Source organism: Salvia splendens, chromosome 12 (genome assembly GCF_004379255.2).
Source record: "Salvia splendens isolate huo1 chromosome 12, SspV2, whole genome shotgun sequence".
Taxonomy (NCBI): domain Eukaryota; kingdom Viridiplantae; phylum Streptophyta; class Magnoliopsida; order Lamiales; family Lamiaceae; genus Salvia; species Salvia splendens.
The window spans coordinates 4,220,012-4,240,605 of record NC_056043.1 but is presented as its reverse complement, the minus strand read 5'-3'; the positions used below and the strand labels follow the sequence as shown (position 1 = coordinate 4,240,605).

The 20,594-nt window shown below is 40.8% G+C and overlaps 1 protein-coding gene across 1 annotated transcript; it reads left to right on the top strand.

Moving 5' to 3' along the window:
- Positions 1–16,511: 16,511 nt before the first annotated feature.
- Positions 16,512–18,161, top strand: LOC121757351 (transcription factor MYB63-like). The gene is made up of 3 exons (XM_042152900.1): positions 16,512–16,766; positions 17,135–17,264; positions 17,521–18,161. The coding sequence occupies exons 1-3, from the start codon at positions 16,547–16,549 to the stop codon at positions 17,960–17,962; spliced, it is 792 nt and encodes a 263-aa protein (XP_042008834.1). The 5' UTR covers positions 16,512–16,546; the 3' UTR covers positions 17,963–18,161.
- The last annotated feature ends 2,433 nt before the right edge of the window (positions 18,162–20,594 follow it).

Genomic DNA, 20,594 nt, shown 5'->3' with positions numbered 1-20,594 from the left:
TTCATCAGACCAAAGACGAGTCCGGTCAAAGATGTTTATTTCATCAGACCAAAGACGAGTCCGGTCAAAGATGTTTATTTCATCAGACCAAAGACGAGTCCGGTCAAAGATGTTTATTTCATCAGACCAAAGACGAGTCCGGTCAAAGATGTTTATTTCATCAGACCAAAGACGAGTCCGGTCAAAGATGTTTATTTCATCAGACCAAAGACGAGTCCGGTCAAAGATGTTTATTTCATCAGACCAAAGACGAGTCTGGTCAAAGATGTTTATTTCATCAGACCAAAGACGAGTCCGGTCAAAGATGTTTATTTCATCAGACCAAAGACGAGTCCGGTCAAAGATGTTTATTTCATCAGACCAAAGACAAGTCCGGTCAAAGAAGTTTACTTCATAAGACCGAGGACAAGTACGATGAAATTTTTCGCTAAGCTGTAAATACAGAGTGTTAGAAGCGAAAACAAAATTTCATTTTTCAAATCTTGTTCGGCACACAACTCCGCTACCCTACGAGATGGCGTTACGCTATTACAAAGGACTATTCTACTGTCCAGGGTTGCTAAAGTTGAGCCATCTATTCACAAAATCCTCGTGAAGCTGAGTTCGGGCGTTCCAGGCAGCCGCAGAATAAGCAGGTCGACGAGATGCTCTAATCGACCTGCCACCTCTTCTCTGAGCCCGGGAAGCCCTAGCACCTCGGCGGCGAAGAGTCTCTTCACGAAGCATTTGCCGATCTTGCTCACTCATAACCACAGCTCCTCTGCGAACTTCAGTCCGTCCTCGACTTGACGTCTCCGGTTGTCCCTGAGTTCGTTGCTGACTTGGAGTAGGGTTTTGAGCAAGTGAATCAGAGGTTTGAGCTGGAGTACTAGCATCTGTTGGCGGGAAATGCCGGAGGAATCTCTCAATTGAGGGACGCCGGGCAAGAACTATGTCGTACCGAGAGGCCCAGCGCCGCAATGATGTCACGACTTGTTGGCAAGCCGAGCTCTCCAGCGCTTTGTTCCTCCGGAGTACATTATATTCCTCCCACAGTTCGTCAACTCGACTCTGAACATCTGATATGGTCATTCCCCCGCGCACACGGATGTAATCCTCGTACGCAGTCCTCTCAGCAATGGTCGTATTCAGCTCGGCCTCCAGATCATTCTTATCGGACTCTAAGTCCTTATTATCGGCATCCAGCTTCACTAAACGAGCCAGAAGCTCGTCATTCTTCGTCTGATCGGCTATAGCTCTTCTCTCAGCTTCGTCCAAAGCCGAAGAGTACAGCCGTTTCCAGTGAAGTATCTCCATCTCCTTGGGTACAAAGCAGCTATATTAGTTCGGCAGCTGTACCGAGCAGATAGTAAAATACAACAGGAATAAAGGCGAGTACGAAAAGCTATACGAAGACAAGTGTAGAGAATTTTTCATTCACAAGGAAAATTTTTTTACACTAGGGCTTCAAGGCCATTTTACAAGGAAGAAACTAGACTAAGAGAAGGGAGACGAAATCATACTCCGCCAGCTTCGTCTCCGGCTCCTCGGTCTGGTACAGCTTCTTTCTCCTGGGCTACCTCAGCCTCGGCCTCGCCTCCTGCCGGCCTCGCCTCCGCCTCCTGATCGGCCTCCTTCTCCGGATGCCCGGCCCGCTCGACTTCGGCCTCCAGCTCCAGCGGCTCGGCCTCACCCTCTCCGTTGTAAGTCGAAGCGGGTGAAACGGGTCCCACAGAGGCAAAGATAGCCTCCAGGTTCTCGTCCCGATCAGCTCGACAACTCCGGACTCGGTCTGCAGAAAGCAGGACCGAGGATGAAGCGAGCTCCTCAAGGAGCGGCAGATTCTGAAGCCGAGCTGCTATCTCTCGGCTGTACAGAGGCAGCACGACGTCGGCCCCCTGCTCGCCTTTATCGGCAATTAGCCTTACCAGACTACCGACAAAGGCCGAGAACTGGCTGCTCAAAAAGAGTTTCTCCGTGTAAACACGGAGACCCTCTCCTTGGGCAACCACGGCGGCAGCATCACTCCGTTTCGTCTGCTCTCGCTGGATGACGAGCTGGTTTTTGGCAAACTGAGCTTCATCCTGGGCCGAAATCCTAGCAGCTCTGGCTTTCTCAAAGTTTGCCTCAGCCTGCTCGGCCCGGTGACAAGCAGCCGCCAATTTCCTCTGCATCTCAGCATAGTCGTTGGACGCTTTGGAGAGTTCGACTGCGACGAGCTTGGAGAGCATATCGTTCCTCTGAAAATGGATAAGGAAAAAAGTCAACAGAGGGCACCAAAAATACAGGACAGAAGCCAAGCCAAAGAATCAAGAAGACAATTCACCTCGGCGAAGTCCGTGGGCCATAAAAATGGCTCACAGATATGCTCCGAAGGAGGCGCCAAGACCACGTCTTTCTCTGGCGCTCTCGGGGGCTTCTGGGTCTTCCCCTTCCTACTTGCCGAAATCGACTCCGGCTTCTTTGGACCCGAAGAGGTCTTTTGCCTCTTCGGATTCTTCTCGGCATCAGGCGCCGAGCTGGTAGCCTTCTCTCTCTCCGGCTCCTTGGACTCCGAAGATTTTCGGGTAGCCTTGTTCAGCATGTACACTGCCAAAAAGCAAGAAAGCAAGGTTAGTTTTCTTCGTTAAAGCAGTAGAGCATAAAGATAAAGAGAAATCCTCACCCTCGGCCTCTTCGTCCGAAGACGAGATGTCGAACACGACGTCGCCCTTGACGAGCTCAGACTCCGTGTATTGTTTCCTAACTATGGGAATCTTGTTGAGCTCGCCATCGAGCTCGTCCAACGGTTCAGGCCGAGGATGACGGATAACGGACTTCGGCCCTCTCCAGGGAAAACTAGGAGCCGCAGTCCTATTATAAAAAAAGAAGCGATTTTGCCATTTCGGCCATTTGGTTTTACAAAAGGCCCTAAAAGGCTGTAAAGGGACCAAGTAAAACCAAGATCCCTTCCTTTTAAACTGGAAAAAATTAAGGATTGCCCTCAGAGACAGATCCTTATCTAGCCTACGCAGTTCGGCAGCAAAAGCCGATAAGTGCCTCCAAGAGTTCGGAGTCACCTGACCTAAAGGGAGTTGAAAAAAATCTAGCAACTCTACAAAGGCAAGGGGAAGGGGGAAACGAAGCCCGCATTCTAAGCTGGCTTCGTAGACGGTGGCGTAACCTTCCGGCGGCGAGTCCGCCCTATAAAGGTCGTCGGGAATCGCAACCTTCCCCCCAGGAAAAGAGTATTTTTCGTGAAAGGATATCACAGTATCCTTACTCAAGATACTGTGAAAATACTCTACGGTCTTCTCCCCGGATTCTTTCCGGCTAGAAGACCCCTTACCCCCTTCACCACCGCTACCAGACTCAGACGAAGAAGAAGCAGACATGGTCCTTACTCTTTGCAAAATCTGAGGAAATTTTTGAAAGCGGAAGAAAATCTTTTTCGCAAAGGAGATAGAGTGCAGAAGAAGCAGTCGCAAAAGTGCTTCAATGATGAAGAAGGGAGGTATTTATCAGATTCGGCGAAGATTTCAAAATCGTCGCACCGTTTCGAATCCCACCTTTTCAGGATTCAACGGCCGGATTTTACTGTCGCATTTAATGCAGCCACATGCAAGGCACGTCCCCTGACGTCAGCCTCCCCCGTACCTTTATCCAGAATGCCGAAGTGACTCGCTTCGCCGAAGTGATTCACTTCGTCTTTCGGGGGGGGTAGTGATGGGGTGCGTACTAAACAAGCCCAACAGCAGTGACGGCCCATCAGCCCAAAGCCCAAGGAAGAGTATGAGTTCGGCATTACCAAAGAGTTCGGCCTCAGCCTACGGCTCGGTAAAAGCCAACCAATCAAGCTCTGCTCTCAAGTCGGCACCAAGCTCTCAGATCGGCAACCAAAGCAGTTCGGTCTCAGTAAGAGTTCGGCCTCAGCCTACAGCTCGGCAAAAGCCAACCAATCAAGCTCCGCTCTTAGGTCGGCATCAAGCTCTACTCTCAGATCGGCAACCAAAGCAGTTCGGTCTCAGTTTTCGACCGAACAAGGAGTTAGTGGACCCATGCAGGATTTCCACGACTTCCAACATACCCACTACCACGTGGTGTCAACTCAGGCCACGATCGTAGGCCATAACCTACACGACATCCACGACTTAGGGTGGTGATGCAAGCCACGATCTTAGTTCAAGGTATAAATAGAACTTAGATCAGATAGAAAAGGGTTAGAAGCTCTCTAGAGAAAAATACCATATAGCAAGTCTGTGTTGTAAGCTGTAATTCCAGATCAAGCAATACAAACCTGCCCCCATTTCTCCCCGTGGACGTAGATTTACCTCAGTAAATCGAACCACGTAAAATTCTCTGTGTCGTGATCTGTATTTTCCTGCATTTACTAACATCAACAATTCGCGGAATCATCAGGAACCATATATATACTCGACACACAAAATATATATGAAGTATATGAATAAAATATGAGGGAATTTAGTTTTTTTTAGGATTTCAATTAGATTGAACGAGATCGTCATTGGCGTTTTCGAAATCAATAAAAAGATAGTAGGAGTAATATATTTGAATTCTACCATGCATACCAATACATGACTTGGTTGACTTATTTCTTTATTAATTTATAAATATTTAAATTGAGAAGTTCACAAAATACACTAAACACGCAGTTTTTAATGAGGTTTGACTTTATGCTTTTGCCTAATTCTCAAACCAAACATCCCATTTAATGACTATTATTAACAAAAATAAGTACAGCACTCGATATAAATTGCTAGACATTTCATTTAAACCAGCACCTATGTAAATTATTACTCCTTTCTTTAGTAAAGCCATTTATGTACATCTAATTTTCATGAATTAATAGTAGTAGCCTAGATGGATACTTCATTTCTAAATCCTTTTATTAGCCACAATTTCCTCTCTTTTCAATCCTATCAAAATTTAACCACAATTTTGCTTGTTCATAACCAATCAAAGACTTTATATATTCTCACCATCCCACAATAGGAGTCATATTTAGTTTGTGCAAGAATTTTAAGAAATGTAAATAAAAATGGATTGAATAAGTTAATAAAATGTGGATCTTATATATATTAATTTTATAATAAAATGTGAGTGAAATAAATAGTAGAATATGATGTCTACTTACCATTTATGATAAAAGTAAAATATGACTCTTATTATGGGACAGACGAAAATGGCAAAATATAACTCTTATCATGAGACGGAGGGAGTATATACTTAGTGCATGTTTGATATATTTCTTTCTCGAAATGAGTAATATAAATGACCCGAATTCTAGTCTTGTTTTCTTGACATGATAGTGCTGATAAGTATTGTCAATTGATAAAATATGTTATATAACAACTTATATCATGTGTTTAAGTCATTAAATATATATAAGATACTCCCTCCGTCCCGCTTTAGGAGTCCCGATTGAGTCGGGCACATGTTTTAAGAAAGTGTTTGAGTGTGTAATAAATAAATATTGTAGTGGATGTTGGGACCCACTTTTAATTGAGTGTGTAATAAATAAATGTTGTAGTGGATGTTGGGACCCACTTTTAACATTTTTTTACTTACTTTGTAGGCATTTTTTATTAGTTTATCTCAACCGGGACTCCTAAAGCGGGACGCCCGAAATTGATCAACCGGGACTCCTAAAGCGGGACGGAGGGAGTATAATGTATATGGAGGATATGAGGTCAATTTGATTTTGAATTTTTGTGGATTAATCAATTTCTCGAAAAAAAAGATAATAACAACTTAATTACGTATATTTTAATTTATCACGTGAAAAAGTGAAGCCACTTAGGCCATCCGCAACGTTGTCACTTATCCATCTCTTAACCGCCCCTTAAATTATTATTCATGGGTCCCACTGTACTTTTTTACTCCATCTCTTAACTAAGGGACGGAACCTGCAACCCTCCGTCCCTTAACCGTCCCTTAAATTACTATTCATTCAATTTTATTTTTATTTCCAACCAAATTCAATTAAAAAAAACACACTTCATTAAAATAAAATAAAATTACAACATAAAATAAAAATACAACTTAAAATAAAAAAACACATAATTAAAATCCTAAAAAATAAAAATGACATAATTTAAAATACAATTTTATAGAAAATAAAAAAACTACTCCACCGGCGAATCATCCCCCGAAGGCGGTGGAGGTGCACTAAAGCCGTGAGGAGGCGGAATGCCAAGTTGTGCTGCCATAAACGCAATTCCGTTAAGATAGGCTAGGTATTGGGGAGGCGTCATACGGGAAGTGTCCGCCATTGTGGCGGTCATGTACATGGACATAAGGGAGTTCGAGGGTCCCCCCGAGCCCGAGCAAGCCTGGCTTGATTCGGCTCAGCCCCTCCTCCCTCTAGCCGCCTTCGCCGCATTTCTCCCTTGCGGTCGACGGCGCCCACGGGAGGACCCCCCGGCATCGTCTGCCGTGCCCTCAACCTCCTGCAAGGCAAACTCGCCTGCGGCGCTGCCCGAACCGCCCTCACTAGACGAGTATTGACCACCCGCCGTGTGCTTCGTGCGCTTCGAGGTCGAGCCCGAGCTAGACCTCACACCGCCGACCCACCTTTCCTCGTATTTGACGACCTCTCAAACATCGACGTATTTGAATTGTTTGCCGGTGTCGTCGAAGTAGACTCGCAAAGCCGACCTCAGAATGTCGACTCCTGTGGCTCCACTTTGATACATAGTCGTTTCATTCTTGTAGATGACGCAGAACTTTTTGACCTCTCTGTCGACTCGGTCAAAGTGAGCGTGGAGCATCTTATATGTGCGGCGGCGGGAGCCCTTCGGCTTAATCTCGTGGTAGGCCGCGGTGACCTTTTCCCAGAAGCACTTCCGGGGTTGTTTATTCCCGATGATGGGATCGTACGAGACGCTGATCCAGGCATTGTACACCGCCAGCGTTTCTTTGGGGCCGTACAGATGCCGGCCTAGATTCTCATCCTCCTCCTCGTCCGCCTCCGCCCTGGAATTTCCACCGTCTCGGCCTCCTCCCACGCCTCGGCCTTCTTTCGGAGTGGGTACAACGGAATAATCCTCCCGAATCTGGGATAATCCATGCGAATACCTCGGGGGCGGAGGGACGGGCGTATGCATCCACATCAAAATGGGGTGGTTGGTACCCCCGGCGTCGACGAACCGGAACCACCACCGAGGACATTGTACATGACCTCCCAGTCGCCGAACGCGTTGATGTCGAACCCGCCAGAGCCGCCACCGCCAGAGTTCCCGTCGCCGGACATTTTGTGATGAGAGGTTAGATGAAAATTGGAGAGGACATGAAGATGATTTGGGAAGAATAGATGTGTAATTGTGTGTGAAATGATGATGAATTAGGAGTATTTATAGAGTAAAAAAAATAATAAGTAATACTCCCTCCGTCCCGGGCTACTCGCTCCTTTCCTTTTCGGCACGGAGATTAAGGAATGAGTGTATAGGAAAGTAAAAAATGACGGCTGTAGGTGAAATTTTTTTACTAAAAATGGAAAGAGTGCAAGTAACTAGGGACGCCCAAAAAGGAAATAAGTGCGAGTAGTGCGGGACGGAGGGAGTAATAAAAAAGGAAAAAACGGTAATATAACGGTAATATTACCGTTTTTTATTTTTAAATTTTTTTTTATTTAATTCAAATTTTAAAAAAATGATTTATTGCGTCAGCGTGACGATGCCCACTCGCGGGTCGGTGAGTGGGCGTCACGCATGGCGCCGGAGCGCGCCACGTCCCCTCGGCGCGTGGCGAGACGTCTCGCCATTCGTCACGGCGGGACGGAACGCGGGACGGGCTGGGGACGAGACGGGGCGCTGCAACGCGTCACGCCGCCGTCCCGTCCCTTAGTGACGGAATACGGGCAACCCGCGTGTCGCGTTGCGGGTGGCCTAATTATCACACGAGCCCTAGAAGTAATGAGAGCCCATCAAGGCTCAATTATCTGTACCAAGTGGGCCCGGTAACTGTAGAACTGCACCACTGCATTGGGCCTTTTGTGATGATCAATTCTTATGACGATAAATTGCTCCAATAATCATTTTTATTTTATGGTGGAGCCATCATACAATTATCCAAAATAATATTTATTCGATTTAGAATGTTTATTATTTACGAAATATTGTCGATGAGATGAGGTCAATGTATGGACATATGAAGTGGTCAGATCGATTACCAATAATGTGGTTAGAAAGTTGTGTTTTGTGTTGCCTATTTGATTTGAGCACACAAATGAGAAAATTCAAAATTGTGTTTTGTATGTTAAGTAAAATTTAATAAACTTAAGTAAGTTTTAAGGGATAGGCATGTAAAATACAAAATGTGGTCCAATTTTTGGCTAGTCTCTTACGATTTGAAAATAAAATATTATATTAGTATCATTTTTTTTTCTCTCTCAACATTGTCATTCTTGTAAAGCAATTTTGTTTCCTAATTTCTAAAAATAGGGATGAGCATTTGTTTTTTGGTTCGGTATTTTATCAAAACCGAATTTACATGTTAATAGAATCCGAATTACCCGAAATCTGAATCCCAAAAACTGAAATTATATAACAATATTCAAAATATAAATTAAACATTATGTTTGCTATTTATATTTCAACGGTGAAAATGATGCAATTAAATTGTTTTACACTTTGTTAAGTTAGACTTTTGATTGTTATTTATAGGTTTATTATTAATTTTGATTGTTAAGTATACTACTATTACACGTGTGACCAAATGAGATTATGTAATGATAGCATCTTTTGTAGATAAATATTTTCTATTTTTTTCATAACTAGTCATGAAATTGTTGTACGTTATTGAATATATTGACACAATAATCAATCATGGGGTCAAAACCTGCATCCTTTTCACTGACTCAGTCATTTACTTTAATAAAAATATGATTAGTAACGTACTTGAATTTCAACATTCTTCATCTACTTAGAAAAATCTCACATAATTTCACTACTTTTGACAAAACTTCCCTTTTGTTGCTGATGTTCGCAGTCCATTTCAACAGTCTTACCAACCTTAGAGGGTAAATTAAACAGATCAAAATACACCTACTTTTTAACCTTTCTAGTGACGAGTGCAAATCAACATGGATTACATATACATTCAATTTTTTAAATAATTAATTGTTTATCTTTGTGAGTTCTTTGCAAGTGGACAACGTTAGGATGTGCGTTGTTCGTTTGCTTTTATTTTCTTGTATTGACTCATTTTTTTCTACAATGGTCTATAATAGAGTGTTCGTTTTTTGTCTATTCGTTGATTTCCTTATTTCTTGTTGTTTTGAACTATGTTTGTGTTGCTACTATATTGCTCACCAATTTTTAGTTTTACGCATTTATTTTATATATAAAAGGGTAGAGCAAGAAATGGTGGAAATAAATTTAACATTCAAAATCCAAGATTTAATTATCTCTATTATATCCTTGCACTAGCCATTAATTGGTTTTAAATCTAGATGATTTTCGCTTAGCAATTAATTAATATGATGATGTGTGTCCCTAAGTTGCACTAGTTTGGTGTTGGAAATGTGAAAGTATACACATGTTTGGTGACTTATACATTGTGATTAGTCGCAAAAGATTTAATTGCAACTAGAATTTAATTATTACAGAATCATGAAAATTCCTAGACATTTTTCTAAGTAGATTTCCTACCCCAAGAAAAACTTGTAGCTAGTAACACATCAGCCGAATTATTGAAAATTAAGTTAATTCTGCCACAAAATGAGGTTTTACATCAGCCACACGTCAGGGGTAAATATATATATATATATATATGGTCTTGTTAGGTTGAGATTTTTTAGCTTAATTGAGAATTGAGATGCATTTTCAGCCACTCATTTTGAAATGTCAACTACAAGTAGATTATATCAACTAAGGGTATTATCGTCATTTCATTTCAATAGCCAGAATATCAAATGTCAACAACTCGTATTAAAATGGCAACAACTAAAAAAAAAATTATTTTTTTATTTTTTTAAAATTTTTTAAAAAAAAATTTTAAATTTTTTTTTATTTTCACGCGATGTCAACTACGATGTGTAGCCTGCACTTCAAATGTCAACAGGTTATAGTTGACATTATATGTGTATAGGTGATATGAATCGTATATGTAGTTGACATTATATATGTGCAGTTGACATGAATTGTATATGTAGTTGACATTATATGTGTGTAGTTGACATGAATTGTATATGTAGTTGACAAAAAATAAGAATAATAAAAAAAATAAAAAATCGAAAATTTTTTTTAATTTTTTTTAAAAAAATAAAAAAATATTTATTAAATAAAATGTATGATGAAATTACCATTCTGCCCTTTCACAATTAATTAATGTAAAAATATTTTCCATGTGGTAAATTCTGGATCACTCATTTAATAAAAATGAGTGGCTGATAATGCATCTCAATTCTCAATTAGGCTAAAAAATCTCAATTGATCACAACCCTATATATATATATATATGCAAAGGTATCGCTTAGTTAATTTTTTAACACGTGTGTTTAGTTAATTTTGTCAGGAAACTAAATTATTTAGTTTTGTAATTATTCTAAAAATATCAATAAAATGAAAAAATTATATACTAAATGAAATACATAAGCGACGCAATTGCATAAAGTATTTTAAAAAAATGTTTACTTGTTGGATCCATAATTTAAATAATCGTGGGATCGAATTAAAAATGACATAGACTAGTAACTCATTTGATTAGTTTGCCTAAACGTTTTCTTATTATAAAATCACCCCGAGGTTGACAAATGAGATTCTTAGTTCCAATGTCATAATCAAGTTTATCTTTGTTTATAGTTAAAAGATGTTCAAAGTCATGACTTAGGGAGAAAAGTTCAAGCGGACCAACAATGACAAAATAAAGTAATAAAACAATACAACATTAATCGTTTGGTATAAAAACAATATAAAAGCTAATAAATGACAAAAAAATCAACTAACAAACAACAAACAATATTCATGTGGCGCTCATGGAGCGAAACAATAAAAACTCTTGAAACCTAAATCAAAAGTAGCAAAATAAAGAGAGAATTTTCGAAGAAAAACAATCTCATCTTCTAATATATTTTTGCATTCATGAGTTTAAGTGAATATGTAATTATGGAATTTCTTATAAAATGTAAATTGCACTTCTACAATTAGGACGATTAAAAAGAGAGCAATTAATAATTATTTGAAATAGATAATCTCCTTTAAGGGATTGAAACGTGTACCCACCAGATTCATGAATGTGTGAATCCACTTGACAAAATAATAGGAGTATATAAAATTAATAGTGGGAGGAATTGGGACGTTTTATTTACCTATTTAGTAGAAAAATGTAGCTCCAAAATTGTAGATGTCACAATTAGGTATACATAACATCACAAAATAAATGTTGGCTTCCTTCCCTAACTGATCAAGACTTTGTTCAAATTTTTTTTTGCGTAAGTTATATATATGAAAACGTTTAACACGTATTGTTAAAAGCAGATGTAACAAAGAAATCAATAGTATTATTACTATAATTAACTAGTGACCTATTAAATTTTGTAATTAGTATAATGAGAAATAACGTGAACCGGTCACCTAAATCACAAAGACAATTTGCGATTCTTTTTTACCTGATGTGGACCATTAGTTTCACCAAATCATAACGTTCTACTACTAACTATCTTACAAATTATAATATGGTATATAGTAGTACACATTTTTTCAAAATTGGATCATACAGTATATTCTACTCCAATATTGTTAGATTCATGTCTTGTGTATTGTTATTTTGAATATATATATAGTGGAGATTTTGTTTTGATAGGATTGTGTTACAAGTTTTAGTTAGTTGTATTTTCTTAATTGCAATTATTGTTGACTAAATTTTGATTTTGTTTACGAGTTTGATTCTTAACGGTTGAACTCCTATTCATTATACTGTATTTGTTAGTTTGAGATTTATAATTTAAAAAAGTAAAAAAAATATTATTAGTGTGAAGCCATCATCAACGCACATAACTATTTATGAATCACACAACACTTATCACCTAAATACTTACGAAATAACACTCACAACTCAAGATCCTTACAGTTTAGCTATAAATCCAAACCTTTCTAAGTCCTGCAATCATCTTCTTGTATACTTGTAGCTGTAGTTGGTCATATTTCATACAAGGCTTTCTACAACACTTTATACATGATGCTTCTACTCGTGTCCCGCATTTCCGTTGGATCTGATCTCGGACATGTTCCGTGCCCCTAGAACGTGACCCCGGTGTTGCAGATGACCCAAGTTGAGTGTATCTATTATTAATTTGAATTGAATATAATTAAGTTGCTGTTTGTACTGATGTTGACTACATAACGATGAAGTGAATGCATTTTATAATTTATACATAAGAGCCTAAGATGATGAAGTGGTGATAATTTACCAATCATAAATCAAAATATTAAGTGTGACATAGTATATAGCAGTCCTGCAAATCCCTTTCTTGAAAATGTATATAACCGGTCACTAAAGTATTATTCACTCTACTTATAGTTAAACATTTAGTCTTTAATTGATTAAATCAAGTTTATTAATGTAGCTTTATTTGTAAAGATTGATTTTTTACACTTTTATTTAGGTCAATACCAATGACGTGACCTTTTAATTTAGTGAAAACTAGAAGCGTATATGCACACGCTTAATTAATGTTTATGAATTAAAGTACAACACAATTCCACACAAGAGAAATTATTATAGGCTTACTATATCAATTATTATACATTCATATAGGGGATGTTTGATTAAGGATACAACACCAAGAGACGTTAATGCCAATTTGAAAACAAAGATGCCCAAATTTTTCTTAAATCACGGTTGGCATTAACTACTATTAGCAATTTAGCATAATAATATGATATTCTTACTTTTAATAAACAATTTAATATATTTGAGAGTATATAAGATAAATAAAATAATTTTATAGTAGTATCTAATATTCTTCAAAGTTGTGATAAAATTAATCTATTATGATAGTATATAGTTATCCCACAAAAGTATACACACTTAGTTGAGCACGAGTTTTAATGCACAACTGGTAAAATAAAAAAGACATAAAACGAAAAAGTAACTGAAGTAGTGTCACTGAAGAACATGTTTGCCACTTAGAGCATCTCCAATGCTGGCGGACGTCAAATAGCCGTCAAATAGCCTTCACACTGCCACATCATCAGCACTACAATTCTCCTGCCACATCAGCTTGCCACATCAACTGGACATCAAATAGCCATCAAATAGCCTTCACACTACCTATCCACATCACTAATAACAATTATATAATTTAATTTACAATTGTATCAACATACATAATTTAATTTACGAGACAAATACGGAAAATTCGAATAATAATATTAAAATTTAAAAAGTACATTACTTTTAAAAAAAAGTACAACAATTTAAAAAAATTACAAAAAGTAAAAAGTACATTAATTTAAAAAAGTAAAACAAAATCACTCATCGCCGCCGTCCTCGTCTCCGTCGTCGCCCAACGCTTCTTCACTGCCGTCGCCGCCGCCTCCGTCGCCACCTACGCCGCGGCTATTCCCGCCGGTGTCCCTCCTCATCGCCTCCAGTTCTTCACGCTGGCTCTGGAGCAATACGCGAAGAAAATCCTTCACCTCGGGGTCCACCGCCGCTTGGAAGTCGGCTAAGGTCTTCACCATTTGAGCGCGCGTTTGTTGGCGCGCGAAGAATTTGAGCTCCTCGGTAGACCTGCCGAGGGGGGATGCCGAATGGACATCCTGGGAACTCGGTGTGCCCCCCCTCGCAACCTGCTGCGCCCGCCTTTGCCCAACCGGGCGAGGTCGGCGACCGAACGACCGAGGAGTCGGGACCTCCTGGGCCGTCTCGGGGAGGTCTGACGAACCACCGCTGCTGCCGCTATAATCTCCGGTATAGTTCAGTCTCTGCCTCTTCGGCCAGCCAGCGTCGACGCCTGCCCGGAATTTCTCCGACTCGTTGAGCACAACGTAGCAGTTCCAGTAGGTGAACTCATAGTACTTCTTATCCGGATCGGGGTAGGCTCTTTCCGCAATCCTCCTGCAGTCTTCCTCTGTTTGGCCACTGGTCTGCATGCGGAGGGCGTTGGCGTACAAACCCGAAAATCGAGAGACGCCAGCCCTGATTCGGTCCCAGCACTTCCGGACCTCCTCCCCGGTGCACGGTCTCCCTTCAGGGCAAAATGCCCTGTAGGCTGCAGCTATCTTCGCCCACAAGTTGACGATCCTCTGGTTGTTTGAAACGAGAGGATCGTCGCAAACACTCACCCACGCCTTGGCAACCGCAACGTTCTCCGCGTCCGTCCACTTCCTCCGGCCCCGGATTTCGGCGCGGGGCTGCGACGACTCGCCGACCTTCTTCGCCTTGCCCTTCTTCTTACCCCGCCCTACTCCCTGGCTTTGAATGAGAGTTTCAGAAACGTCGTTAATATCAAAACCCAAGTCCGCTAAGGAGAAGGTCTCCGAATACTGTGCATCCGTTGGGGTCGATGTGTGCGAAGAACCGGTGGAAAAATCAAAAGTCGGCCGATAGGCGTTGTCCCCCCCGTGCGTCGCCTGCGACTGTGGAATCATATGTTGCGCCGGTGGCATCATCTGCTGCGCCGGTGGCTGCATGCCGGGTGCCCACCCCGGCATCATCTGCATAGGGGGCTGCATGCCGGGTGCCCACCCCGGAATCATCTGCTGCCACGGGTACACGTTGTAGTACCCGCTCATTGGAGGCCAACCACCTCCCCCAGGAGCCGGGGAAGTATGGGACCCTGCCCCGGGAGTCGGGGGCGTCTGAGACCCTACACCGGGAGCCGGGGGAGTCTGAGACCATCCCCCGGGATTAACTGGAGTACCTTCGTAGTTGTTCTCCATTGCTCGTTATTGATCTTGTACAGAAAGTAAGGTAGAGAGAGAGTACTCGTTAAAACAAGTGGTGCGAATGAAAATGAGGTTCAACGCGCGTATATATTGTGTTTTGCGAAAAAAAAAAAAAAAAATATTTAAATACGACGCCGGTTTGGCGCCGATCCGGGAGCCACAATGGCGCCCGTGAGGATCGGCGTGGGAACCGGCGTCAGCGCGGGAATCGGCATGGCGACGCCGATTTTGACGCCGATTTCGCCCACGCCGGTTCCAATGGTTCGGCGTCAAACCGGCGTGGGCGAAAAATCGGCGCTCCGGTGGTGACGCCGACCATTGGAGATGCTCTTAATTGCCCTGCTAAAAAAGAAAAGTTTGGACGTCACCTCCTAAGTCTATGAATCAAGTCTCCATTGATTTTTTATTTTTAAAAGTAACTTTCTTTCTAAGGTATCTTATGAATCATGAATAACACAAAATATGAATGTCAATCCAACTTGTATAATGGTACGTCCATGCAAATTTATTATTTAATTCAATCAATATTACGTTGTCTTATTTTTTTGTTAAAAGACATAAATAATTAATTACTTGGGGGGGGGGGGGGGCGTGCTGCCTTCGATTTATTACACAAGTGCATCATAACACAATGAATAATGATTTATTTAGGAAAAAAACAATTTTTTTCCTCTGTCACCAACATTGCCTTACGCAATTCACCAAAACTTTGGAGAACGGCTTTGTTTTCCTTTTTTTGTCTTTTAAGAATTATTGGAAATATTTTTATTCCAATATATCAAGTAACTAGTTTTTAAAAATCAAACAACATCCCCAAAAAATTAGATATTTATAATTTCCTGTTAAACTAAAGACACGATTACAAGTTGAATATGCAATTGTTTCTTAATAATATTAAGTGCACAACTAAAAAATTAGGTGTTCCAAAAAATAACAAAGTAATGTATGATTAATAAGATATTCGTTTCGATAAGACAAAAGTCTCTTCATCAATTAAGTGTACACTCGTGTACATAAGTTTTTTCCTTCGAAAAATTAATTTCTTAATGGAAAAAATAGTGGTGGATCTACTAATCTATAATTAAATTTCAAAAATTTGGCACTATTGTAAGCCTTGGAATCATGAGTAATGACTAGTCTTACCTAAGTACATTGATTAATTTTAAAAATATGCAAAACTAAAAATCAAGCCATTTGAAAGTTGGTATCTATACTGATATTAGAATAAAAATAGTATACTACTGTAAAACAATACTCCAGGGGTAATAAAAATAGTATACTACTGTAAAATAATACTCTAGGAGTGTTCGGTTTACAAGATTGTATCTCGGGATTAAATAATTATGGGATAATTAGTCATAGCTAACTCTCTCTAACTAAAATAATCTCACAACTCAATCTCAGATCATATCTTGATACTATTTTATCTAAGACCCCGAACACCACCCAAATGTACGTGAATAACTGTGACCTCATATTTGCTAGGTAAATTTTGTTTTTGGTGATGTGTAATAATCTAGAGAATCTTGGACAAGGCATTGACGAATTTTAGGGTATTAAAGTCTTTATTATTATCGTCCAATCAAATAAAGCATACTAGTAAATTAGAAAATCAGTAAAATTAAGTAGGAAACCATTTGTTTCTGTATGTGTACTAGTCCTATATATAGGGATGAATGAATCCACCATGCAAGGATAGTTTTCTCATTTCTCTAAAAGCCTACTTTGTTTTCTTCTTCTTGTGTGAGAGAGAGAGAATGGGTAGAGGCAGAGCCCCGTGTTGCGATAAGACGAAGGTGAGGACCGGTCCATGGAGCCCGGCTGAGGATTTGAGGCTTATGAATTTCATTGGGAAACACGGCCACAGTAACTGGCGCGCTCTCCCTAAACAAGCCGGTAATCATCCTCGTCTCCATCCCCATCCTCGTCCTCATGATCATATATTCATAAATATTTTACTTAGAGTTATGATCCAACCAATAGATTAATTTCAGTATCATGCTAATTAGTATTTTTTGGAGAGGATGTGATTTCATTAATTCTTGTATTTTGAATTGAGAACAATGTAAACATGAATTGAATATGTTTGACATTCCAATTCTGTTAGACAGATTAGATGAAAAAGTTGGGATTAAACTAAGAATTAGTTTTATGAAGAGGTAGGCAGCTAGTTGGCTACTGGTAAATTAATCAAGGGAAATAATTAAATTAATTAGAGAGGTTGTTGGGTGATTAATTTAATTATATATATATATGGTGTGTAGGTCTATTGCGATGTGGAAAGAGCTGCCGATTGAGGTGGATTAATTACCTAAGACCTGACGTCAAACGAGGCAACTTCACACCAGATGAAGAAAATACAATCATCCAACTCCATAATTCTATTGGAAACAAGTACTATTGATAGTAACTCACTAACCGTCGTCGTAATATTCCATTTTGGATTGTCCCATGTTACTTGAGTCAAGTCATTTCCCTTATACTTACCTTGATCCCTCCTCATCTATCGCCTACTTTATATTTTTTGTATTTAACTATTGAACACAATTTTATTAAATCTCATGTCCAAAAGAAACGACTTAAGTAACATGGGACAGATACATAGTCTACAATTTATTGTAATCTAACAACCTAGGATGATGATGAACAGGTGGTCCAAGATCGCGTCTTGTCTGCCGGGAAGAACAGACAACGAGATAAAGAACGTGTGGAACACGCACTTAAAGAAAAGAGTCGATAAGAAAACCGATGATCAGGAAAATTCCATCACCACCGCCGCCACCACCACCAAACTACCTCCACTCTCCAAAGAGTCTCCATCATCTTCTTGTATGTCCGATCCGAAACAACCGGAAACGGGCGGAGGAGACGACGACCTCTGGCACGTGCTGGACTCACTGGACCCCATACAATTACACCCCACCAAAGAGGATGGTGGAGGGAATGAGCTTGTCCAAGAAGTAGAAATTGGGAAGTGGTTGAGAATCTTGGAGAATGAACTTGGACTAGCTGCTCATCAACCTGAATCTGCAACTGATCTCGGAATCTACAACTCAACCTATCTACCAAATTTGGACAGTTTCACTTTTTAACGACATTTCTCCTTTGTTTTGGTTGCGCTAATTTCCAACCAACGCAAGTTCAAATTTTAGTCTTTTTTCTAAAACTAGTTAGGTGACATACTATTTAGTTTCATCAAATTTGTATCCAATTCTAATTTGATGATGTGATGATATTGAAATGAAATTTAAAGTATATAAAGTATCCAATGAAATTTTTTCCTTATACTAATATCGTATTATTAATGTTTTAACAAAAGAGAAATATTACCATTAAATATTACTCCTAGTAAGCATGTGTTCATTGTTTGATTACGACTGTATAATTTCAGACTCTGCACTTGTCCCACTAAACAAATTCAATGAACTAGGGCTGTCAATGAACTGAGCTATTCGGGGGATATTCGAGGCTCAGTTCGAAAAAAGCTCGCTCGAAGCTTGATTGAACAATAAACGAGCTGAGCTCGAGCGTGACTTTGAGCTAGATAGTTTTTATTGAGCTAAGCTCGAGCTGCTAGGTTTGTTGGGCTCGCGAGCAATGTTTGGATTCGATTATACATGAACATGTTCGCAAACCTGCTAATCGAACCAGTTAGAGCATCCACTACACCGTCCCCCCACCGTCCCTTAAACTACTATTTGAGGGTTCCACTGTACTTTATTCCTCCATCCCTTAACTAAGGGACGGAACCTGCAACGCTCCGTCCCTTATTCCGTCCCTTAAATTACTATTCATTCATCTTGAGTTGTTATATAAAAATTTGAAAGGAAATTGAGATGATAGGAAGAATAGATGTGTAGTTGTGTGTGAAATGAGGATGAGTTTAGGAGTATTTATAGAGTAAAATAATTAATTAAAAAAACGGTATTATTACCGTTAGAATTTTTTTTCCTTTTATTTTTATTTTTATTTTTTTAAAAAATCAAATTTTGTAAAAAAAATATTTATTGCGTCAGCACGTGACGACGCCCACTCGCAGGCCGGCGAGTGGGCGTCACGCACGACGCCGGGTCGCGCCACGTCGCCTAGGCGCGTGGCGAGACGGCTCATCGCTTGTCTCGGCGACACGGGACGCGGGACGGGACGGGACGGCGAGCTGCAACGCGTCGCGGGACGCCGGCGCGACGCGTAGTTTAATAAACCTAAAACCGAGCCAATATATTAACATTCATGAATCAAGCGCAAGAAATATGTTGATCAAGGATTCAAGATCATATATTGAATTTTTCAGACTTTCACAAACTTTTAACGAATTCGAACTCGGACATGTATACTCCTTTCGTTTTCTAAAATTATACTTTTGGGACGACACGAGTTTTAATGCACAATTAATAAAACATGAGAAAAATATGAAGAACAAATAATTGGAGTATAGTTAATGGAGAATGAGATTCGCCTTATTAGAAAAAAACATCCCAAAAATAAAAATAAATTATTTTCATCCTCATTGCACACACAAACACACATGTATTCTTCTGAAATCATCTCCCTTTCAACTCCAATTTTCATCTCAAATCAACTCTTTTATTCTTCCCCCAAAGTTAATCGATCTAATGGATCCATATGAGCAAATGCGTCGAATAATGGAAGAATCACTTGAAGAAGATCGATGCCGGGAGGCGGAGGAAGCCGTGCCGCCCCAAAGACGCTCCCGGACTTACATCCATCGTAACCGGGAGGAAGCCGCCGCAAGGTTAGTCCGCGACTACTTTTGCGATAACCCGGTATGGGGAGATACCTACTTCCGTCGCGGTTTCCGCATGCGGAAACCGCTATTTCTCTTCATCGCAAATACATTGGCAGCCCGGGAAGAGTTCTTCCAAGAAAGGTTCGACGCTGTCGGCCGTCCCAGCCACACGACGCTGCAGAAATGTACTGCCCAATCCGTCAACTTGCGACTGGACAAACGGCGGATGTGTTCGACGAATATCTCCACATTGGAGAAAGCACTAGGAGAATGTGTTTGATCCAATTCTGCAAAGGCGTCCGGGCAGCCTTCACCGACGAATTTCTCTGGAGGCCAAGCACGAAAGATTGTCAGTTTCTATTCCACCTTCACGAAGAAGTGCACGGATTCCCCGGGATGCTTGGCAGCGTCGATTGCATGCACTGGCAATGGAAGAATTGCCCGGTGGCGTGGAGGGGGTCGTACACGAGCGGCCACAAAAGCACCCACCCCACCATTATACTCGAGGTCGTCGCTGACTACCGGCTATGGATCTGGCATGCGTACTTCGGGGTCCCCGGCTCGAACAACGACATAAACGTGCTCCACCAATCCGACCTCTTCGCCGAAGTTTTGGATGGTAAAGTGTCGGCCATCAACTTCACCGCTAACAAACGGTGCTATAAAATGGGGTACTATCTTACCGACGGCATCTACCCGAAGTGGCCAACCTTCGTGAAGACGTGCCCCAGGCCCGTGAACGCAAAGCAGACTCTTTTTGCACAGAAGCAGGAGGCTGCTCGGAAGGATGTGGAGGGGGCGTTCGGGGTTCTCCAAGCGTGCTTCAACATTATCAAAGCCCCGGCTCGTACGTGGTTCATGGAGAGCATGGTCGACATCATGTATACGTGCATAATCTTGCACAACATGATTGTCCAAGACGAAGGACCAGAGGCGGGAAATTGGTTCGACCCTGAAGCCCCCGGAAGCTCAACCGC